This window comes from Dermochelys coriacea, chromosome 10 (assembly GCF_009764565.3).
Source record: "Dermochelys coriacea isolate rDerCor1 chromosome 10, rDerCor1.pri.v4, whole genome shotgun sequence".
Taxonomy (NCBI): Eukaryota; Metazoa; Chordata; order Testudines; family Dermochelyidae; genus Dermochelys; species Dermochelys coriacea.
Window position 1 is genome coordinate 40,366,735 of NC_050077.1, and position 24,387 is coordinate 40,391,121.

At 44.6% G+C, this 24,387-nt stretch overlaps 1 protein-coding gene across 1 annotated transcript in view; it reads right to left on the minus strand.

Moving 5' to 3' along the window:
- Positions 1-15,841, minus strand: part of LOXL1 (lysyl oxidase like 1) — a 38,026-nt gene extending 22,185 nt beyond the window's left edge. The window contains exon 1 of the mRNA XM_038419615.2: positions 14,195-15,841. Within this exon, the coding sequence (XP_038275543.1) occupies positions 14,195-15,398 (1,204 nt within the window). The 5' untranslated portion in view covers positions 15,399-15,841. The remainder of the gene's footprint in view (positions 1-14,194) is intronic.
- Between the last annotated feature and the right edge of the window lie 8,546 nt (positions 15,842-24,387).

Here is a 24,387-nt window from a genome sequence, read left to right on the forward strand (position 1 = left end):
GTGCACATCCCAGTCTTTCATACATTTATCCTCACAGAAGCCTGCGGAGGTGGGTTTTGATTTAAAAATAAATCTATTGTTTTTTTCTGGCCAAAACTGCTCACCAAATTCAACCCAAATTTGCATCTAGTTTCAGGCGATCCACAATTACATTTTTGATGAATAAACTATTAATCCAAAAAACTTCACCCAGCTCTATCAGGCAGTTTAAAACATCAAAAAGTCTGGTTCCACTGGATCAAAGATTGCCCCAAATATGGCATTTCTTGATCTTTGCCCAGGGATAAGGCAAAAGTGTCTTGTGTAAGCTCATGGCTACAAGACCTTGTTTCCAACCCATCAAGACAAGAATTTTTAATAAAAAACAAAGTCTCAGATAATCAAATTAAAAAAAACCAAAAAAAAACATAAGAGGACCCAAAAATGCCACCATGTCTAAGCAGCAGAATAAAAGAGGCTGTTAGAGTTAAAACAGCAACCTTTAAAATTGGAAGTGAAATCCTACTGAGGAAAATTAAAAGGAGCATTAAACTCTGGCCAGTCAAGTGTCAAAGTACAATAAGACGAAGAAAGATTTGAAGAGCAACAACAAAAAAAAACTAACAGATTTTTTTAAAGTACATCAGAAGCAGGAAGCTGCTAAACAATCAGTGGGGCCACTGGACGATCGAAAAGCTACAGGAGCACTCAAGGAAGACAAGGCCATTGCAGAGAAGCAAAATGAATTCTTTGCATCGGTCTTCACTGCCGAGGATGTGGGGAACACCCCCACATGCATGCCATTCTTGTAGGTGACAAATCATAGAATCATAGAATCATAGAATATCAGGGTTGGAAGGGACCCCAGAAGGTCATCTAGTCCAACCCCCTGCTCAAAGCAGGACCAAGTCCCAGTAAAAATCCAAGGAACTGTCCCAGACTAAGGTGTCAAAAGAAGAGTGTTTGGAACAAACTGATAAATTAAACAGTAATAAGTCACCAAGACCAGATGGTATTCACCCAACAGTTTTTATATCTATATATTTTATAGATATAGATATAGATATATACAGGCAGTCCTTGTACTTATGACACAATTGGTTCCTGAAAATTGTGTTGTAAGTCGAAATGCTGTAAGTCAGAACCGCAAGCCACTCCACTGTGAGACCGAGCATCATAAAGTCGAAACCAATTGTCATAAGTCTAATCAGGGTGTCAATTCAGAAATATTTCAAGTGCCGTTCATTGTAAGTCAAATATCGTAAATTCGAGGACTGCCTGTATGTGTGTGTATATATGTATATATGTGTGTGTGTGTGTATTAGGGCTGTCGATTAATTGCAGTTAACTCATGTGATTAACTAAAAAAAATTAATTGTGATTAAAAAAACTAATCACAATTAATTGCAGTTTTAATCGCACTGTTAAAAACAGAATACCAATTGAAATGTATTAAATATTTTGGATGTTTTTCTACATTTTCATATATATTGTATTCTGTGTTGTAATTGAAATCAAAGTGTATATTATTTTTATTACAAATATTTGCACTGTAAAATGATAAACAAAAGATATAGTAATGCACAGTGGAAAAAATAATTCCAACTATACATACAAAAATGAGTTTAAATTAGCTGTTAACAGTCAAGAAAGATCGTGGAGTCGTAGACAGTTCTCTGAAAATATTTGCTCAGTGTGCATTTGCAGTCAAAAAAGCTAAGTGAATATTATGAAACATTAGGAAAGGGATAGATTATAGGACAGAAAATATCATGCCACTATATTAATCCATGCTTTGCCCACACATGGAATAATGTGTGCAGTTCTGGTGGTCCTATCTCAGAAAAGATAAAATTGGAAAAGGTACAGAGAAGGGCAACAAAAATGATTGGGGTATGGAACAGCTTCTGTACGAGGTGAGAACAGGACTACTCCACTTAGAAAAGAGATGACTAAGACTGGATATGTCAGAAGTCTATAAAATCATGAATGCAGTGGCGAATGCACAGTCAATCTGTGGAAGTCATTCCCAGAGGATGTTGTGAGGTCAAAAGGTGTAACCGGGTTCCTAAAAGAACTAGATAATTGCATAGTCAGAACCTTGCACAAAAGTGTTAGCTCCCTCTGGACAGTGAGGGTCCCCACAAGACCCACGCACAGCAAGTGCAACTATCACACTGCAGACACCAATTATGAGGGAGGCCTGCTGTGAAACCTGCCCACCAGCTGGCAGACACAGCATGGGGGGAACCAATCTTATCTATTGTGCCCATAGCACACATGCAGCAGTGTATTGGTGGGCAGAGTGTGGCTGGGGAGCAGTGTGCATGGAGGCAGCCAGCCATGGGAGGGGTCTCACAGTGTAGCTTGCTGAGCCACATGGACGGTGCTCACTGTGGACCAATAACAGCAGTCCCTTCATACAGGCTTCAATTGAAGTTGTGCCTGAATGAGGGCTGCAGGATTGAGCCGCCCTACTGATAACTACACATGTCTAGAGCTAGAGACGAGGAATACTGGGTTCAATTCCCAGCTCTGCAGTGACCCATGTGTGATGTTGGGCAAGTCCCTTTACCTTCTTGTGCCTCAGTTTCCCCACCTGTAGAAGGGGGATAGTGGCAGGGTCAGCAACTGCCTCGGGGCATGATGGTCAAGGGGGTGCTGTGCAGCAGCACAGAGATGTGCATTGCCAGTGTAAAGTCAGAAACTGCTCCCGGGTGGCAGGGGAGTGCCGTGTGGAAGGGCGCCCAGATTTCTCCCTGCTTCCGCCTGGTGGAGGACAAGCAGTGATGCACAGATACTGCTCACCCCCCACCCCCAACGTTCCTCCTTGCACCCCTAGGGGGCTGTGAGTGGGGGAGCAAGGAGCAACACCAAGTACTTATGCAGCCTAGGTGGGAAAAGTGACCTGGATGCAGGGGGCTCTGATGTCAGGCCTCATTCCCCCCCCCGCAACCCCTAGGGGTGTGCGGAGGAGCAGTGTGGTGTGGGTGGAGAGCAAGCAGCAATGCCATGGGGGTCAGTTTCCCCACCTGGGCACAGGAGAGGGGTGCAGGGCTTAGGGGCAAAAGGGGCACAATGCAGGAGCTGGGGCACAAGAGAGAGGCAGGGGTTGGGGGTGCAGGTGGGAGGGGAGTGCAGGGGTTGGGAACACAGGTGAGGAGCCATGGGGGTCAGGAGCAATGGGGGGCACTGCACCCACAGGGGTCAGGAGCGCCAAAATGCTAGTTCGCGCAGGGTGCCATTTTCCCTGAGGCCGGCCCTTGATAAGAGTACTGAGCACCTTTGTAAATTGATTTGAGATTACTGATGAAAAGAGCAAGGTATTATTATTACTGACTGTTTCCAAAGAGGGAGGGGTTTGGAGCGAGAGACCCCAGGATTCTATTTCCAGCATTGCTGCCATTTTACTGGGTGACCTTGGGCTTACTCTGTCAGTCGCTTACTCTGTCAGTGCCTCAGTTTCCGCACCTATAAAATCAGAATAGTAATGTGGACCTCACACATGGTTCATTCATCAATTTTACAAACTGCTTTGAGATCCTCACATGGAAAGAAATTTGAAAGTCTGTAAGTAATTACACACACACACACACACACACACACACACAGAGTGGAACACAGGTACTTCTGAACTGGAACATGGTCACTCTTCTCTATTAACAACACTACCCAACAGTTTATAGGAGGAGACTAACTTCTCTAATTGAAGCTGCTCAGGGACTTTCAGCTCAGCCAGAATGTAATTACTTAGCCTGAAAGCTGGCCAGGACACTGAGGCTATCACCTCCTGTGAAAAGTGTCATAGGAACTTTAATGCCCACAAGCGGTCAGGCCCTGGAGTTTATGGATCAGTGGAAGGACACAGGACCCCCACCTATGAGTGCTGAGAGACCAGAGGAGGGAGGGGGCCTGTTATTCCACAGGTACCCTGAACTTGTATGTGCTGGTAAATGTGAAGAAAAATCCCAGCCTTCCAAACCAAGCCGCCCACAGAGTGAACACAAATCCCTGTGGGAAACCAAGACAGCTATGCTGGGTTGAGTGGTTGCTAGGTGACCTGAGTACATATATGGAAAGAAACATGAAAATAAATCTAATCAGAGACATGTGGAGGCAAGGGGAGGAAAGTGGTTCTGCTGCAGAAACTGCTCAGAGCAGAATGTCTTGGAGACAACCCTCTCCTTGGAGGGAGCTGAGGAGGCCAGGCAATGGGATGCCCCTTACAGTACCCTGCCAGGCAGAAGGTAACATCTTCTTTAGATGTTTTATAAGGGGCGGTTGCCCCTTGCCCTATTCTGTTCCCTAACTCAGATGGAGAGATTGGCCAGAGACACAAAGTTCAGGCCCAAACATATTCAAGCTAGCTTTACTCCAGTTACCATGGTACTGGAGCAGGGCTGTCCTTAGGATTTATGGGGCCTTACACAGTATTCTTAAACTGGTGCCCCTATGCCCAATGGCAGCCCGAGCTCACAGCCTGGTGGGGTGGGTGGGTGGGTGGGTGAGGGGACGAGGCAGCAGAGGATAACAAAGACACCCGGCCTGCCTCACGGTGGTGGAGAGTCACAGTTCCACGCAGAGACCCCTGCACCATCCCCTCACATAGAATGGACATGCAGAAGGTACCTAATTAAAAGCACTAAACTTGGGAATAAAAAATGCCAATCACAGGTTTTTTGATATGCCCTGAAGTTTGTCAGACATTTATTTGCAAAAACTTTGTAGTAAGGGTGAGTCAACTGTCTTGCTGAATACAACATTAAATATTATGGAATACATGATGCAGCTCTTCTCTGTTTTACATTTTCTTAATCAGTATTTCTAAGCTGATTTTATATTTTAAATGTATTCTTAAGCCTTCATAAAGTAATCATTCCAGATTACTACATATTTAACTCACTGAAACAAAGACATTATTTTAAATTAATCAGTCACAGAGGTTTAGTGTGTTCATAACAAAGTTCATTGCTTTTAGAAAAAGGGAACACTAATTTACTTTGTGTGAACTCCATAACAATAGACATGTTTATGAAATTTCACCAACTTTAAAAAATATGTTTCCAAAGATTTTAGGCATAACAAAGGATTTTATATCTTACTAAGGTACTGATTTTGCTGGAGGGTTCTCTTAGTTCATCAGATAGTCAGAAGTAAAGAAAGGGAAACTCTTTGTCCAGCTATCTGGAAGAAAAGAGGTGTTGTCCCTTTAAGGCTCTCTTCAATGGAGATGGGGTGGGGTGGGGGGGTGAAGGGAGAAAGGGATGGACAAAAAGGACAGGAAGACTTTGGAAGCAAGTTTTTTTTACTATAGTAATTAAAATGTGTGTTTTAGATAAGGGTGGTCTTTTGAAGGATTTATTTAAAAAACTTTATGTCTGAAGATCCAAGTATTTAAGACTAAAGATGATTGTGCATCTAAAAATCTATGCAAGGATTTTTTAGAGATGTGATTTTATAATCTTCACAAACACGCTAATGAAATATTTTTAAAGCAAATTTTAAACTAAGGTCCCATAGACTGACATGTTCTGAGTAAATATTATAGTAATGCACAACTGTTTTTGTCAGTAAATTCAGAAACTGACAGTATATACCTGGGGTTTGGCAAATGCTTGTTAAATGGCTTCATTACCCCTTGAATGGCTCTTTAACAGTTTCAATGTTCTGTTAATAGGTCTGGCAGGCTGGAAGGCTTTTTCATTTTAACTACTAGATCCTCTCCCGAGGAAGCCAGCTGTGGGAAGGGTCAGAACAGGGATAGGAAAGCCAAGTGGGTGGACACTAAGACCCAGTGGTGCCCCAAATTTTCAGGTGCCCTATGCAGCTGAGTATGTTGTGTATGCCTAAGGACAGCTCTGTACTGGAGCAGGGAAGCGGCATCAGTAGCACCCAAGTGCTGCCGCAGCTTCACTGCTCCAGTGCCTGACCTAGCTAGCTCAAAACTAGTTCTGGTACACCCACATGAGCTGCAATCACACCCCAGAATTGCACTGCTGATGTACCCTTAGAAGTTGAAATGTAATGGCCCTGGAGCGCTCTGGTCTCAGGTCCCATATGGGAGCAGATGCCAGGCACCCTGCAAGAACCACAGGGTTTTGTCTACCTGGTTTTGGGGGAAGGAGAAGGGAACTGAGGGAAGATTGGGATTTTGTTTGGCTCATGGAATGGGTGTATCCATGACATCAAAATCAAACAATCCTGTTACCGGTACAGTCCTCTTGGTTCTCCTGGCCAACCAGTCCACTGAAAGAGAGAATTTTCCTGGGATGACTGGTATCTTATAAAAAAATACCCTTGAGAGAGGGGGCAGTGTTGCCAATTCTCACAATTTTATCCCAAGTCTCATGATAATTGGTGTTTGTTTTAAATCTCCAGCTTCTGGAATCATGTGATAATGCTTTAATTTTTTTAAAGTAAGTTTCTAGTCCTTGTGATTGGAGAGAGAAGCCTGAGGACAACCAGAAAAAGAACACCAGATTTATCAAGGATTTTTTTTAATCTCGGAAGTTTTAGGGCCTGACTCGCAATTTTTGAACATTCAGGGTTGACCAATGAGAATCCTCGTTATTGTTTCAATTCCCTGAGTCACACGTTCCCTGTGGATCTTTGTCTGAATTGCTTAAGGACAGAAAAGCAAAACATGGAAGTAGGTTTCCAATGAAAAGGTGTTAAACTAGATCAAGAGGAGATAAGGACAGAAGGAGGCAAGAGACAGAGACAAATGGCAGCAGATGGAATGAAAGAGAGAAAGAGAAAGAGAAGACTTAAATATAACAAAATATGCAATGGAGAAAGTGAAATAAGTGCTGGAAATAAATATTAAGGTAAAAGGAAGGAGAAAGAGAATGGATGGGGAAGAGGAAAGAATTGACACCAGAGAGCATGTTAACAGCAGAGAGAGATTTCAGAGTAGCAGCCGTGTTAGTCTGTATTCGCAAAAAGAAAAGGAGTACTTGTGGCACCTTAGAGACTAACAAATTTATTAGAGCATAAGCTTTCGTGAGCTACAGCTCACTTCATCGGATGCAGAGAGAGAGAGAGAGAGAGAGAGAGAGAGAGAGAGAGAGAAACAAATGGTAGTGTAAATGGAGCAAAGAGCCTGGGGGTTGTGTTTATTTTAGAAAGTTTGCATGTGGTTAGTATTGCAAGTTGACAAGAATATATACACACTCAGCTCCCCTTTGCCTTTGCAGCCCCTGGAGCCAGGCCAGAAGGAAATGAGGTCAAGCTCATAAAATTAGCCCTTTCTTCAGTGCTGCTTGCTTGAAACATGGACTTGGAGGGATATGATCACAAGCACATGCTCAAAGACAGCCATGCCCGTGAACGCTGGCATTTTCCAGGCACAGAATCTCAGCAGAGACTGGGTTTCTTTCTGAGCTGAAGACACCCGCTCAAGGTGGAGTTCCACGCAGACAGCCCCACTCCTGCCACCCAGTGAGTTCATGGCATTTTGGGAGGGAGGGAAGGAAAGGTACAGTGGAAAGACTTGAAAAAAGAAAAGGAGTACTTGTGGCACCTTAGAGACTAACAAATTTATTTGAGCATAAGCTTTCATGAGCTACAGCTCACTTCATCGGATGCATTCAATGGAAAATACAGTGGGGAGATTTATATAGACACACAGAGAACATGAAACATGGAAAGACTTGCTGGGTCTCCAACACTGATATCCAAGTTCGAATGGTTGGACGCCACAGGGGTGCTTAGAAGGTTTCTCAAACATCCATCCAATTGTTTGCTGGTTGCATTGGGGTCCTTGAATTAAATGTGCTTTGGATCAGGTCCACAGCATTGCAGTATCATCACCTGACATTTGGGCCACATGGCTCCTACTGTTGTATCATGCTGCTTGGCCCCTAAAGCTCTGCCCACAGGCAGAAGGAGATCGGGCAGAAGTTTAGATTCTATAACTTCAATTAACTTTGTAACCAACAGCAGAAGCCAGGCCTGAGCTTCTCAAGATCAGCTCCTCCTGGAGCCTCCCATCTCTGACCCAATCCTGCCTCCTCCCTCTGCCCAGTACTGACCACCCAGCTGGACTTTTAGAAGTTTACAGTAGGCCCCTGTGTAGATTTTTGGACAACATGATCAGTAGAGCTGGTTGATCAGGCCTTCTGTGACCCTTCCCCTCAGCAGTAGATCACAGGTATGTTTACTCCTCATTGACTTTTGCCTTGAATGTCATGTCCCGATCACTAGAGCTGGACACGATTTATCAGCTGAGACTTTGTGTTTTGGCTGAAAAACACGTTTGTGTTGACCAAAACATTTTTGCAAATTACAGTCGAATTTGCCAAGCTGGTTGTTGGGGGGAAAAAACAGAAAGAAAAAAAAATGCTGAAAAATCCTAAATGTTTTGTTTTGATATTTTTTAAATGAAACATTTTGATTTTTACACTTGAAATTCTGTTTTGTTTAGGATTTCACTGCATTTTTATTAATAGGTTAAAAAACCCCAAACCAAAACAAAATGTTTCAGGTTAAATTAAATGTTTTGTTTGATCTAAATTAAGCTTTTATTTTTTTTATTTTGTTGTTTCACCGAAAATAATTATTTTGGGTTGACCCACAATAATTTTTTCCTTGATTTTTTGGCTTAGCCACTGAACCAAAAATTCAGTTATTCACACAACTCTACCCTGAAGGGTCAGAGTGAATCTCAGTGACTCAGAGAGATTCACTTGCTTTATAGCTGAACCATAAACTGGACTGGGCTCACTTGAAATCCAGATTGCATTGACTCCAAAGGTTTTTTAGACTTTCAATGAACCTGAATGCAGTCATTGCTGTAGGAATGAAACCACAGATTTGCCCCAGTTTCACCTGGTTTTAGAATTCATTGTGAACATTTTGGACATCTCTGGCAATCATGAGTGGGAACCTTTCCTGAAACTCTTCTCTTTGAGAGACCCTTCTGTTGACTAATATATGCTGGCTAGCATATAAATATATATCATATTAATAACATCTATTATCCACACCATATATATTAGTATCCATTAAGCACCAGTAACATTAAGCACAGTGACATAACCTAAACTGGCCCATACCATAAGCTTGTTTACTTATAAGTATACTAAGTATCCCATAACTGCTTGTATTTGCTGAAGTAAACATATGGCATAAGCAGATAGGAAACTTGTCAAAATCAAGAGATATTCGTTTTATATCTTAGTACATTCTAGGAAGTTCCTTCATGGACCGGTACCTGGAATGCTAGTATCCACAACAAAGATAAGGAAGGAACAGAAGAACAAATTAGGGAACTGGGACAACTGATGGGTTGGATTTTAGTGATGCGTAAAGAGATGGTCTGAAGTAAATAGGATGAAAATCAATAAGGACAAATGCAAAGTACTTCACTTAGGAAGGAACAATCAGTTGCACCAATACAAAATGGGAAATGACTGCATAGGAAGGAGTACTGCGGAAAGAGATCTGGGGTCATAAGCTAAATATGAGTCAACAGTGTAACACTCTTGCAAAAAAAGCGAACATCATTCTGGGATGTTTTACAGGAGTGTTGTAAGCAAGACATGAGAAATAATTCTTCTGCTTTACTCCATGCTGATTATGCCTCAGCTGGAGTATTGTGTCCAGTTCTGGGTGCCACATTTCAGGAAAGATGTGGACAAATCGGAGAAAGTCCAGAGAAGAGCAACAAAAATGATTAAAGGTCTAAAAAACATGACCTATGAAGGAAGATTGAAAAAACTGCGTTTGTTTAGTCTGGAAAAGAGAAGACTGAGAGAGGACATGATAATAGTTTTCAAGTACATAAAAGGTTGTTATAAGGAGGAGGGAGAAGAATTTTTTTTCTTAACCTCTGAGGATAGGATAAGAAGCAATGGGCTTAAACTGCAGCAAGGGAGGATTAGGTTGGACATTAGAAAAAAATTCCTAACTGTCAGGGTGGTTAAGCACTGGAATAAATTGCCTAGGGAGATTGTGGAATCGCCATCATTGGAGATTTTTAAGAGCAGGTTAGACAAACACCTGTCAGGAATGGTCTAGATAATACTTAGTTCAGCCATGAGTGCAGGGGACTGGACTAGATGACCTCTTGAGTTCCCTTCCAGTTCTATGACTGTACGATTCTATGTGTAACTTGTAAAATTATATAATAATACCAGCTGAAACATATAACTTGGGGAGTACACCTTCTGTGTTAAGTGACTGTAACATCACTACATGGGGAAGCTTGGAGACTGGTATTATATAGAAAGAACCTTTTTCTCATACCATATTAATAAACCTTACTGGCATTGGTTATTTGGTCTTTGTATATACTTCATAATGAACCAAATCATGGACAAGCCATTTACTACACAACTGATCAGCACTTGTCACCCTACCTTCTTTCACTTCACAGGTAAAACTATTTAGATAAGCTCCTACTTACTTTGTGATTCTAGCCTCCCTATGACTCAGTTTCCATGTCTGTAGGATGGGGCTAATAAAATGTAAACACCTTGGTTAAGGTGAGCTGCTGTGAGATCTCTGGATGAAAAACACTCTTCTATAAGTACCAAAGAGTATTAATTGTGAGTTGTATTTGAGCATTGTTAGCTAGAGTGCCATGATAATGTGGGTGCTATTGTGGTATTGCCAGCATGGGACTGTGATTTCCTGATGATGGAGTGAGTCATTAAGGGGTTGATTGCAAAGAGGAAAGGTTCAGTTTACACTTAAATATATTAGCAATCAACAAGGACTGAAAATAACAGCTGAAAGTTGAATGGTGTTTGGTTTTGGCATGAACAAGCGCCAAAGTGTGGTAGGGATGGGATCACCAGTCTTGTCAGTTGCCTTTTAAGATGCTTTTGTTGTGTGGGTGGTAGGAGGAAGAGAGGATGTCCATACAGTGCACAAAACTCAGCTCACACAATCCAATGATCTGGCTGCTTGACTAACAGGCGATGTAACCAGCTCAGTTATGGGCTTGGAATTTCGTAAATTCCTTCCGGGCCATGAGCTGTGACTTGGGCAGATTGACTGAATGTTTAAAGAGATGAGAAATGGCAATTAACATTTGATTCTATTTTAAAGGTGATTTTATCAATTAAAAAACCTGCCTCAATGACTGCCCTGTGGACTAGAGGTCTCTGTTTATAATCAAAGCACAGGGACAGCCTTGGCCTGTAACTGACCTGAAAGGGCCAGTTATAGGGGAGAAAGAGGAGAGAGTAGCTGGACTGCTAGTCCGGAGACATCAGAGTTCTATCCCGGGTTCCACCACTGAGCTGCTATGTGACCTCAGGTGAATTATTTTTCTTTTCCTCCTAGACTTTTGGGCATGGACTGTCTCTGTGTCCATGTAGGACCTAGCTCAGTGGGGCTGGGATCTCAGCTGCGGCCTCTGGATCCTACACTAAGATAAATAATAACTATTATTACTATTTCTTTTGACCGATAATCTATATTCAAAAAACACCCAAGCCAGACAGAAAGAAAAGGAGTACTTGTGGCACCTTAGAGACTAACAAATTTATTAGAGCATAAGCTTTCGTGAGCTACAGCTCACTTCATCGGATGCATTTGGTGGAAAAAACAGAGGGGAGACCAAATGCATCCGATGAAGTGAGCTGTAGCTCACAAAAGCTTATGCTCTAATAAATTTGTTAGTCTCTAAGGTGCCACAAGTACTCCTTTTCTTTTTGCGAATACAGACTAACACAGCTGCTACTCTGAAACCTGTCACCAAGCCAGACAGTAAGCACCTTTCCCAGGAACTAAAACACAGCTGCATGGAAGATAAAAACAGCAGCTTCTCTTCTGCTCCAGACCAGAAAACAGACAACCAGAAATAACCCCAAACCCAAGCAACACCAGCCCCTCACTCCCCCAAGGCCTGGGTAATTGGACAGGTCAGCAGCATGCCCTGAAGGTCAATGGGCTGTTTTGGATCAAGTGGTGGAGATGTTACAAAGTCGAGGGCCCTTCTCCAGAGAACACTCTGCCAGCAGCTCCTTCCCTTGTACAGGGTCCAGTTGAGCCCCTCTGTTTACTACAGCTGGGGCTCTGACACACAGAGAAAGGGGATTCAGACAGGTCCCAGGCCATCTAGGGTTTTACAGCACCACCAATGCCACCGAGGGAGGCCAACAGGAGGCCAGAGTAGATCACAGAGTACAGAAGTAAAAATGAAGCCCTGTGGGCCTCCAGTGGGCGTTCAAACAGTCACCCAAATCCCTCTTGGGGAGTGCTCAGAAAGAAAAGAAAAGACACCAAGAGCAGCCCCCTCCTCTCCTGCTAGAGCTTCCAAATGAACCAGCAACACCTCGTGATCAACAGCACTGATGGCAGCTGAGTTGACAGATCGATTGATCTTAGTGTGGATTTCTGATCCTCAGCCCTTGGCCAGAGGGCTCCATATAATCTTTGGTCTCTCTGCTGAGAATGCTGAGAGGGCCAATTAATGCCAATTGTGAGATGAGTTTTCATGATGGAACTGGACTGAGACCCACCAATTAATCACATATAGTCCCCCAAACCACTACTGATGACTACAGTTCTTGCTCTCTACCATCCATGGCTGGCTTCAAACAGGTGTCCTAGATTTCTGTAGCCCACTACCAAATTCCTAGATCGTCTGCACTGAGACATCCCAGCCACATCTTGCTGCACTGCCAGCATAGAACCTGTAGCCTTGTGCTGAGCAGCAGCAGCACACACAGAGCCATCATACCCATCCAGTATCTACACCAGCATGTAGGGCTTCCCCAGGGGAATTGAGCGTGGAGCCTGGAGAGGTGTCTTTGTTCTTGCGTATCAGCCAGCCCATTCTGGATGTGCTTATCTCAGTAACTACTAGGGAGCTGGCCAGGCTAAAGGAGTCACAGAGGTCAGAGGGGTCTGGTGAGCCGGGGTTTCCATGGATTCATCCAAATAATTTTTTTTGGGGGGAAGGGAGTTAAATTCCATGGGTTTCCTGTCACACACACTAGCCTTTGTTTTGAGTTCCAACTCAAAACAAAATATGCAAAGCAAACTCAGCCAAAAGCTATAAAGTACCCTATCTCCTGTACAACTGCAGAGCAGTCCACGGTGCAGAATACAGGCAAGAAACGGGACATAATTACAAATCAGTTCATAGCTGGAGTGCACTGCAAATGAGGTCTCACGATGCAGTGCTTCTGAGCCAAGGAGCACAGTGCACATCACCCCCGTGATGCAGTGCTGCTGGACCCCAGGAGTACAGCACAGCTCAGCCCCCGCGATGCAGTGATGCTTGGGCCCATTCTCAGGTTTGCCACCCAGTTCACCCTGATCTACATAAGGTGTTAACAGGCAGAGGTGCCAACTCCATGGGTGCTCTGGGGCTGGGGAAAAATTGGTGGGTGCAGGCTCCCCGCCCTGCCCCCCCGCCCCAGCTCGCCTCTGCCTCCTCCCTAGCTCTCAGTGCTTGCTGCCACAAAACAGCTGTTTCTCAGCAGCAAGCGCTGGGAGGGAGGGGGGAGGAGGGAGAACGCAGCACGCTTGGGGAAGCGGCGGGACCGGGGCTGGGATTTGGGGAAGGAGTCCAATAGGGGCAGGGAGGGGGCAGAGTTGGGGCGGGGACTTTGGGGAAAGTGTCGGAATGGGGGCAGGGTAGGGGCAGGAGGAGGTGGGGCAGGGTGGAGTCGGGGCGGGGCTGGGGTGAGGGTGGGAGTCAAGCACCCACCGGCACCGGGAAAAGTTGGCCCCTATGTTAACAGGGTGTCAATCAACCTAGTTTATAATGAATGCATCTGATGAAGTGAGCTGTAGCTCACGAAAGCTTATGCTCAAATACATTTGTTAGTCTCTAAGGTGCCACAAGTACTCCTTTTCTCTTTGCGAATGCAGACTAACACGGCTGCTACTCTGAAATCTAGTGTATAATGGCACCTTCCCCACATATGCCCCACCCACTACCTGAATACGCAGGAATGCCTCCCTCTGTCCATCATCTGGCTCTGCTCAGACCCTGTGGTCCCATCCTCATTACTCAGGAAGCTGAACTGCAGCAGATGCCTTGAGCTGCTGTGAGCAACTGGGCTGCTTTGTGATTCAGGGAACAGAAGGGAGTTGGTGCAGGTGTAGGGGAGTCTCTGCTCCCACAGGGCTCTGCCTTCTGTCGTGTCCCTGAAAAGGCTGTGGGTAAACAGGCCATAGTGTGTGTCTAACTCAGGTACCATGCAGCACTCCAGCCCCCCCCCCCCCATAGCTCCCAGGGTCAAGGACTTACCCCGTCCGTTCTGAGGAGGTCTGTAAACACTGCCCACGCTGACCCGGGCTTGGTTGTCGGATATCACTTGTGGGGCTTCTGGGCTCCTCACAGGAAGGTAGGGTTCAGGTCGTGGAGCCCCATAGGGATCCAAGTTCCGGAAAGGTGGCTGAGGTTCCACGTTGTGGGGTGGGACATAGGGCTCCAGTGGCATGTTACCGTAAGAGGGGTATCGCCCTGATCGTGGGTCAGTTCCATACCCAGGGCTGGCCCCCAAAGGGGACCCCGGGCTGAGCTGTAAGTTGTCCATAGTGGGGACCCCTTGTCCCACTGGCTGCTGGTTTTGACTTGCTGAATAAGGATCTTGGAAGCCTTGCTCCGCAGTGGCGCTAATGTCATGATACAAGCTGTGGGAGTACCTTCTATCCAGCCCATCAGCAGGCTGGGGCTGGGGGGGCACTGCGACATAGGGCCTCTCTGGAGCAGGATAGTAGCCTTGGGCTCGGTAGGGATTCTGGTCCTCCCCATATTCCTCATACCGTGCCCTGGACTGGAAGGGGTATAGGACACCGACACCAGCAGCAGCTGATGCAACAGCGCCCCCTCCGTTTCCTGTGCTGCGGTAGTACAGGTAGCCTTCGTCATAGCCCCGAGACACCTGGGCATCATGGGGCTCATGTTGGTTCCCGAAAGGGGGCTGGGGGAAGGGGAACTGTGAGTAGGAGGGCTGCCCAAAGGAGGAGTGTGAGAATGAAGAAGAGGCCGCGATGGTGGCAGCGGAGGAGCTGGTCTGTCGTTGCCGGCTGGTGGATGGCCTGATCCGCTGGGAGCTGGTGCTGTCTCCGACAGGCCCTTCCCGCCAGTTCTCTGGGACTTGGCCAAAGCCGAATGGGTGCCGTGTCTGGCCCCGGATGGTGTCGGAGCCCACCCTGACTGGCAAGGTGGGCGCTTGCCTCCTGAGGTTCCCCTGCCCCCTTCTGCTTTGACTCCTGGGAGTGTCAGCTAGCAGGACCCTGGTGCTGCCATCCGCCGGCTCCTGGCCAGCGGGCACGTACTCAGACCCTGTATTCAAGAGGCTGTACACCCTGCCATTGTTCTCCCACTGGATCATCTGCCTCCACCGGTTGCCTTCTGTGTTGCTGCTCTGTGGCTGCTGTCCATGGACCAGCAGAAAGATCCCGCAGCCCATCATAGCCCACCAGTCCCACAAGCCACAGGCTGTCATTGTGGCCAAAGAGGAGCAGATGATTTAATGGCTAGTATTTGCAAAACCAAACCAAAGAGGCAGCCTGGATGGCCTCTGCCAGCTGTTCCTCTTTCCAGAGCCTCTACCGCAGCTTCCTGATGTGAACAGTTCTAACTCTGTCCATTCCTGGCCTGTTCTAAACTGCACAGCTCTCCCGCAGGCTGCATGGCCAGGCCAACATAAGTGGAATTGACTTAGGAGATGAAAGGAGGTAAAGAGCCGCTTTTGGTCTCAAGGCTTCAGTAAAGTTTGCAGGGCTTCTCCGTGAATGGTTTTCACATTGCTGCTATGTTCGGAGCAGGGATGTTCCTCTCTCTCTCTCTCTCTGGGCTGGATGGATTTACTCCTCCTGATCTCAATGAATAAGCAACAGGCTGTGAAAAGTTTGGAGAGGTTTTAGAACAGCTCGTGTGACGTTCCTCCACTGGGTCCTAGAGCCCGTCAGTTTTCAGTAATTCAGCAGCACTACACAATTTCCCCAAGGCTATTTTATATATGGTGTTTGAGTAAAACAGCCCCAAGATGGAACACTATTTATGAGCAACAAGTGTCCATGCAGTTCAGTGCAACCGTCGTTTCTTCCTGAAACAGCCAGTTTGAATAAAGCTGACTGTTTTAACAGCAATGCGCGCTTTTTGCCCATAAATCTCAAAGCTCTTTACATCAGAGTCTTCCTGTTACTGATGGAATCAGTGAGATGCTCGGCCAGGTAGAGTGACCTGAAGGTCACAAGAATGAGTTAGTGACAGATCTGGAGGCAGACCCCCTACCTTTCCTGTCTTGCAGGACCCCATTTTTTCCCATGAAATGGGAGAAAAGTTCAGACTGCAAAATTCAGACCTGGCTACTGATACCCTGCAAGTCCAAGCCACCACCAAAACACTGCCTCTCCTCCTTTGGCAGGGTCACGATCTTGTGTCTAGTTGCAACAAGCTTCCCCTGCAGGTTTTGTGTGCTTTTGTCCATATCACAAGTCCATTAAATGCTCACAGAGAAATGGGATATTGTCCAAACCAGCTTGACTACTTGGTATGGAATCGGGCCATATGCCCTGGTTTGATTATGCACAGATCCATTTGTGCACCAAAGTCCAGATAGCAGCATAGATGTGTGTAGTTTAGTTATGGGCTGGTGTAATTGTGCCCCCCAGTAGTATGTACATTCCCAGCAAAACACCTTATACACAGGACACCCAATTGTCTACCCCTTGCGTAGGCCATTGATTCTGCTCCTCCATAGTCATCGGAGAGGGGCACATCCAAACATCTTCTGTTGATTTACACTATTTTACACACCCCTCCATTGATTCCCAGTGAGCTCCTCCCCTTCTCATTATTTCCATAGGGCTTATGGGGACTATCTTAGTTGCCATTCCATTTCCAGGTACCATGGTGTAGCTATTACACAGGTGCTGGCCTCCTAGTTGAGCATTTTGTATTCCCATACACATCTCCCTTCTTCCCCTTCCCCTCCCCCAGGCAGCCTTTTTAAGCCATCCCCCACCCATGTCATGAAGTTTTTTGTTCATTAAAACACAACAATGCTAGCAACAAGACAAACACCACAGACAAACACAAAACACAGATCCATGGTATTCTGGGTTATTTTTCCCGCTGGCGCCAGCTTGCTTGTAGAGTGTCTGAAAAACAAAAACTATTTCCACCCCCCGGTGGGGACAGATTATTGCTTAATAATACCACTTTTACAAATTTCCTTGCTAATTGCAGGAAAAACAGAAGAATTACCTTGAGGCTGTCCTTATTTTGTTCTATAGTCAGGCTAATGAATTACCCCACTCACTGGTCACTTGTGAAATTCATGAGGTGTACCTCAGTTTCCCCTCCTGTACAACAAACCAAGTTTGCAATAGTTTCTCTGCTGTACCAAGCATTAAGTTTATTCTCAGGTAATAGTTGAGACACACAGCTTCAGATTTTAGCACTGTACAAACACCTTAAGGTTAACCTGTTCCTCTTATTTTCAGGCTTGACTTGTTTTTTCACCTCCCTTTCCTGGAGGGCCATAATCTGAGTCTCCTATTAACTAGTTTGCTGACCAGATGTATTCATTATTTGCAGCTCCTTTTTGCCCATCAGCTAGGTAATTTGCATTTACACAGAGGCTTACTAGCTTGCTTTTAGAAAAGGAGTACTTGTGGCACCTTAGAGACTAACAAATTTATTAGAGCATAAGCTTTCGTGAGCTACAGCTCACTTCATCGGATGCATTGAAGTGAGCTGTAGCTCACGAAAGCTTATGCTCTAATAAATTTGTTAGTCTCTAAGGTGCCACAAGTACTCCTTTTCTTTTTGCGAATACAGACTAACACAGTTGCTACTCTGAAACCTAGCTTGCTTTTGGATCCAAAGCTGTTGGCAGCTCAGACTGTCTTCAAAAGGGAAACATTTTACTTCCACCATAGTTCTGATTACTTTCCACTTTCATCTCCTGCTCCAAATCACACAGATCTGAAAAAGAAAGTGCAACCTATTGTGGCTCCTTTTGAAGCCCTATCAGGGTTTTATTTAAGTACCATGTTTTGTTTGCATTTTTTACCCCTTCTCCAATATACACTGCACATGTTCTGGGAAAATGCATATTCCTTCCATATAGTTTAATCTCCATAACATTATATTAGCCATATTAATTTTACACAAGGTGTAACTGCCTCCCCCATTCCCACAGAGTTTTCATGCACACCCACCAAAGCGACAGTCCAATCCCCCAGAGCCACCCTAAGGGCTCAGTGTTCCCATCATTCTTCCCCTTTTCCTTTTTTACCTGTGCACACACAATTCTCTTGCCTAACATTTCTTGCACTGTGATTACTTTTACACAACTGTACCCCAATTACACTTCCATCTTGTACAACTAGACACAACCAGGGGCAGCCAAGTTACATTCCAATAGAAACCCCTTACATTCCTTTAGTGATTTTTTGATTACATTACTTAATAGTCAAATCATTTGAATCAGATTCTCTCCACCTGCTGCCTACAGCAGTCCCTTATAGACCATTTCTGTGGGAAAAGGGCCCATTTTCTTTCAGAATAGCTGTAAAGGCTTCTGGGGACAGAAGCATAGTGGTGGTAGTAGTAGCCACTCTACCTGACCTCCTTGGATAATTTAATTACTAAACTTCCATCCAATGTGACTGCACAGAGTTGCACATAGTTACATTTATATAACTGGGTTTTATCATTAAACAAAAACTTCCTTCTTGTAACACCACAACAGTTACCCTTTTAACATCTTCACAACAGTTACCTCTTACCTTTTTTCCACAACTCCCAAATGTTTGCTTTCCTCCAAACCCTGTATTATCAATTTTTTGCAAAAGCTGTTTGTAACTTTTCACTCCTTTAAATCACTTACTCCTACATTTAGTTCTTTAAGGTAGTGCAATTTGTCTGTAACAACTTAGCCACCAAGTACAATTAATGCCACACAGCTGCCTTAACTTGTGCTGTCTTTACCTTGAGACTGTTCAAAGAGGCAGTAAAACATTTATCTCCATGGATCTTTTTTACTCCAAAAATTCCAGTGGAATACAGCAGACGTCCGTCATACTTTGTCCAAAATAACCAAAAACATCTCAAGTATCCAAAGTACCATCCATTAAAACTTCAAAAAATCAAGTGTGGAAAGAAACCAATTAAGCCTGTCAGGTCAGTTTAAAGTGTTTTCTTTTTTCTTTTTTTTTTCCAACCAGCTCTGTTCCCTAACTACTCCACTTCTGAGAGTGGGCTAGGAAATGTTGTCATAACCAACTCTGGGGGGATGGTTATGAGGAGGCAGTGGACACCTACACACAGGAACCCTCCATGATGAATTCATAGCCACCTTCCCTAGTCTTAAGCCACCATTCTATTCCAATGTTCTTAATACTTTTGCCTTTCTCTGTCGTGCCTCTCAATTGCCAACTCTTTGGGGACCCTCTGAAAGGTCTGGCAGCTTCAAGGCTTGTTTAATTTTTGAGGAAATAACCTGAGGTCTTTGGAAACTAAATTTGCAGGCATCTGTCATGGAATCACATGCCCTTCCAAATGGGCTGGCTTCTTGGAAGCTCGTGTAGTAATGGGCAACAGCAGGCCAGTCTCTTGCTGGCAGGCTAATCACAAGACAGGAAATTATCTGAGAGTGCTTGCTATGTCTCAAAGACCTTCTCCCTGTTATGAGTCTTTCTAGTTGCTCCTTGAGGGCCTTCAACCAGGTGTGCAATGGACACCATTAATATTTCAGAGTGTATTGGTCTTGGTGCAACCACAACATCTCCTAGATTTCCACTGGACTCAATGGAATTTAAAAACTTTTGTGATGAGCTTTGTGGGGGGGAAAAACAGAAAAGCAAATTTGAAGAATACCCTACTACTGTAGAGGCCAATGACAAACAATAGACTTTCTTCAGCCAGTGCCCCAGTCAAAAGTATAAGGTAGTGCCTGCTGCAGCCAAAGTCCGAAACAAAGGTCTAAGTTAGCAGTAGCTTTGGCTGAGTTGCAAAAAGGAGGGGGAAATCCCTTGATCCCTGCTTAGCTCCAGACTTCTACCTAAAACCCTGATTCCTACTGCTGGATTCAGCCCCCTTGTTCTTGTGGTGGTGGTGGGTGAACTACCAACCCAGCTCCCTGGCAAATCCTTGCACCCAAAATAGGTACCTGTGCTCCCTTCAGACAGCCCAAGAGTTAATCCCTTCCCTGCCAAACTATGGAGAGGGTCAGTGCTCCCTGACGCAAAGAATGTGGCTTAGTTTTCAGAGACCCAATCAGAGCTGGCAAGACCAGCAGTTAAGGGAATTGTGGTTTGTCACTGACATGAGCAAATCTGATCTGGCAGTCAATGATGGAGAATGTATGCAAGACAGACTGAAGTCATTTTTCTCACTATAGCCACACTCCATTGGGTTCTTACTTAATGTGTTCCTCTGGGCAACTAAGCTGAGATCCTAATTAAACAGTTTTCAAGAGACACTGTAAATGGAGAAGGTGTACACTGCATGGAAACACTGTACCCTTATTAATAAAACTTTTGATTAAAACAAAGGTGGGTTTATCTAGTGGCTACAAAAGTGTTCTGGGAGTCAGGGTTCCTGAATTCTCATCCCAAAGCTCTCCCACTGATTTAATGACTATCTGTAAATTTGGGCAAGCCACTTTTAGAGCCCAAATTCTCAATAGAGCTCAGTTTTCATTTAGTCACCAGAATAAGGGGTGGGGTTTTCAAAAGAACTTGCTATGTTGGGTGCTGTGGGAAATCTAGCCCCAATTTTGGGTGCTGAGCTGTTGAAAATCCAAACCTGAGTTCTTTTGAAACTCTGGCCTGCAGTCTCTGTGCCTCAGTTTACCCATCTGTAAAATGGGGCTAATGCCTTTCCCAAATGGATGGTGTAGTATTGACAGTAATTGGTGCTTACAAGACACCTTGGGATCCTAGGGAAGAAAGATGATATAAATGGGCAAAGTATTTCCATTAGTACTGGTCAAAAAACACCTAAAATGCATTGTGAAAATGTTAATGTTGTATGACAAAGTTTAGTTGAAATTCAAAAATATATTGCCCAGCTCTGGTTCCTCAAACAGAAATCCTGTTAAAAACCTCCTTGATTTCATATATGGAATTCAATAAAATGTATTGCTAATCTTAAATTCATCTGCGAAGAAAGAAATACCTGGGCCATGTGTTAAGAAGGAAGCCGGAGCATCTGCCATGGCAGGCATGCAATTGGGCAGATCGAGGAACATGCAAAAGAGGGCAAGTGAAAGAATCCCTCCATTGAACTGTACTCCAGAGGAACAACTTATGGAGCATAACAATGTAGGACATGCACAAAGCATCCCAGAGAGGGATGCAGGGCCAGTCTTTATACCGCAGTGATGTGTGGTATATAAGCCTATATAGAACAGAAATGAATTTATGCTCTAAGCAACCTCTGGGAGCATGGCAAGGATTCAGAATTCCTCCATTAATTAGTTCTTTAGGTCTCTGTTCTGTTTGTACAGCACCTAGCACAATGGGGTGCTAGGCCATACCTGGGGCTGCCAGGCACCAACATACTTCAAATAGTAAATATAATACCATTTGTTCTCCTTTCACTTGGCTTGGCCACTACTGGCCAGCAGTTCCCAGTGTGACCATAAACTCTGCAAAACTATGCCCATGGTAAAAGGCCAGGAAGGGACCATTAGATCATCTAGTCTGACCTCCAGCATAGCATGGCTCATTGAATTTCACACAAGTACCCCCATATTGAACCCAAAGACTAAAGCAGCTCAGTCCTCAGACTAAACTGTACTACAGGCAGAAAACAGGACTGAGATACCAAGGCCCCTGCCGTGGCAGGGAATTGATTAGGAGGAACATGCCAAGACTATGCCACAGGCAATCTGCCCCCCATCCTGCAGAGGAAGGGGAACCCCACCAATATCCCTGTCAATTCCTTCCTAACACAAAATCTAGTGTCCAGTGTCACCCTGAGCATGTGAGCAAGATGCACCAGCCAGGCATCTAGAGAGGATTCTCTGTACTGTCTCAGAGCATCGCTCCACCCTCTCTGGTACTTAGGCCTGGTCTGCACTTAAGTTAGCTCAGCATAGCTATGCACTCAGGTGTAGGAGTTGCCCATGTTGGAATAAATTTTTGTCACATGACAATCTTTAATTAAAGATTAACTTTTAATTCCTGGAGACTCCAGGCCAATCCTCAAGGGTTGGCAACCCTAAGAGTGTGAAAGTGCTGTAGCTATGCCAACCTAACCCCCAGGGTAGACATGGCTAGACTGAGGGAAGAATGCTTCCACCAACCTAGCTACTGCTGCTTGGGGAGGTGGATTACCTATCAGTAGGGTGTCTGTCACTGAGGTTGTGGAAGTCACAGATTCTGTGACTTCTGCAGTGGCCTGTGTTGCTGGCCCCGGAGCCGGCTGCTCGAGCAGCTGCTGGCCCCGGAGCCGGCTGCTCGAGCAGCTGCTGGCCCCGGAGCCGGCTGCTTGAGCAGCTGCTGGCCCCGGAGCACATTGTGCCCACTGTGTTGTAGACAGGGCCTGATGCACACAAGTATCTTTACACAGGTAACCAGTTCCATGGTGCACCCTAAGTACAGATACTGCATGGAGAACACCACAGGCAGGCCCCTGAGATTGCATGGAGCCTTGTAGACTGTATAATAAACCAGACACAGCAGCTTCTTTAAGTATTAAATATCTTTAGTCAGGCAACACACACATCTGCAATGGTTCTGTGGTCCTGCATGATGAGCAGTTGCCAACACCCAACAAGCAAATAGTAGACAATCACACATTTCTTTTCAGAGTGGTAGCCGTGTTAGTCTGTATCAGCAAAAAATGAGGAGTACTTGTGGCACCTTAGACTAAATTTTATTTGAGCATAAGCTCTCATGGGCTACAGCCCACTTCATCAGATGCATGCAGTGGAAAATACAGTGGGAAGATTGTGTGTGTGTGTGTGGATATCCACATACACACACATCTTCCTACTGTATTTTCCACTGCATGCATCTGATGAAGTGGGCTTTAGCCCACAAAAGCTTACACTCAAATTTATTAGTCTCTAAGGTGGCACAAGTACTCATTCTTTTTACACATTTCCTTGTTTAACAATCTGCCCACTCCATCTAGTGGATGACTTATTGTACATATAACATCATCTTCCCCGTCCCTCTTTAGGTATTCACTTTACAACTTACAAAACCCAGCAATAGTAATTTGCAATGCATTTCAAATTACAAATAATAAAACAGGCACTCGGTCCCTATTACACTGAATTTGCAAAAGGAAATTCTAAAAGAACAGCCATACTGGGTCCATCTAGCCCAGTATCCTGTCTTCTGACAGTGGTCAGTGCCAGGTGACCCAGAGGGAATGAACAGAACAGGGAATCATGAAGTGATCCATCCCCTGTTGCTCATTCCCAGCTTCTGGCAAACAGAGGCTAGGGACACCATTCCTGGCCAATGGCCATTGATGGACCTATCCTCCATGAATTTATCTAGTTCTTTTTTGAACCCTGTTATGGTTTTGGCCTTCACAACATTCTCTGGCATGGAGTTCCACAGGTTGACTGCATTTTGTGAAGACGACATGGATTTATAAGGAGGCAATATGATATATTCTCTTTCCCTTTGTTAATGACGCCCAACATGCTGTTAGCTTTTTTAACTGCTGCTGCACATTTAGTGGATGTTTTCAGAGAACTATCCACAATGACTCCAAGATCTTTCTTGAGTGGTAACAGCTAATTCAGGCCCCATCATTTTATATGTATAGTTGGGTTTGTTTTCTAATGTGCATTATTTTGCATTGATCAACATTGAATTTCATCTGCCACTTTGTTGCCCAGTCGACCAGTTTTCAGAGATCCTTTTGTAGCTCTTCATAGTCTGCCTGAGTAGTTTTGTATCATTTGCAAATTTTTCACCTCACTGTTTACCCCGTTTTCCAGATCATTTATGAATGTTAAATAGTACTGGTTCCAGTACAGACCCCTGGGGGACACCACTCTCCATTCTGAAAACTGACCATTTATTCCTACCCTTTGTTTCCTATCTTTTAACCAGTTACTGATCCATGAGAGGACCTTCCCTTTTATCCCATGACTGCTTACTTTAAGAGCCTTTAGTGAGGGACCTTGTCAAAGACTTTCTGAAAATCTAAATACATTACATCCACTGGATCCTCTTGTCCACATGCTTGTTGACTCCTTCAAAGAAATCTAGTAGATTGAGGCAAGATTTCCCATTACAAAAACCATGTTGACTATTCCCCAATAAATTATGTTATCTATGTATCTGACAATTTTGTTCATTACTATAGTTTCAACCAGTTTGCCCAGTATTGAAGTCAGGCTTACCAGCCTGTAATTGCCAAGGTCACTTCTGGAGGTGTTTTTTTTTTTTAAAGTGGTGTTACATTATCTTCTCCAGTCATTTGGTACAGAAGCTGATGTAAATGATAGG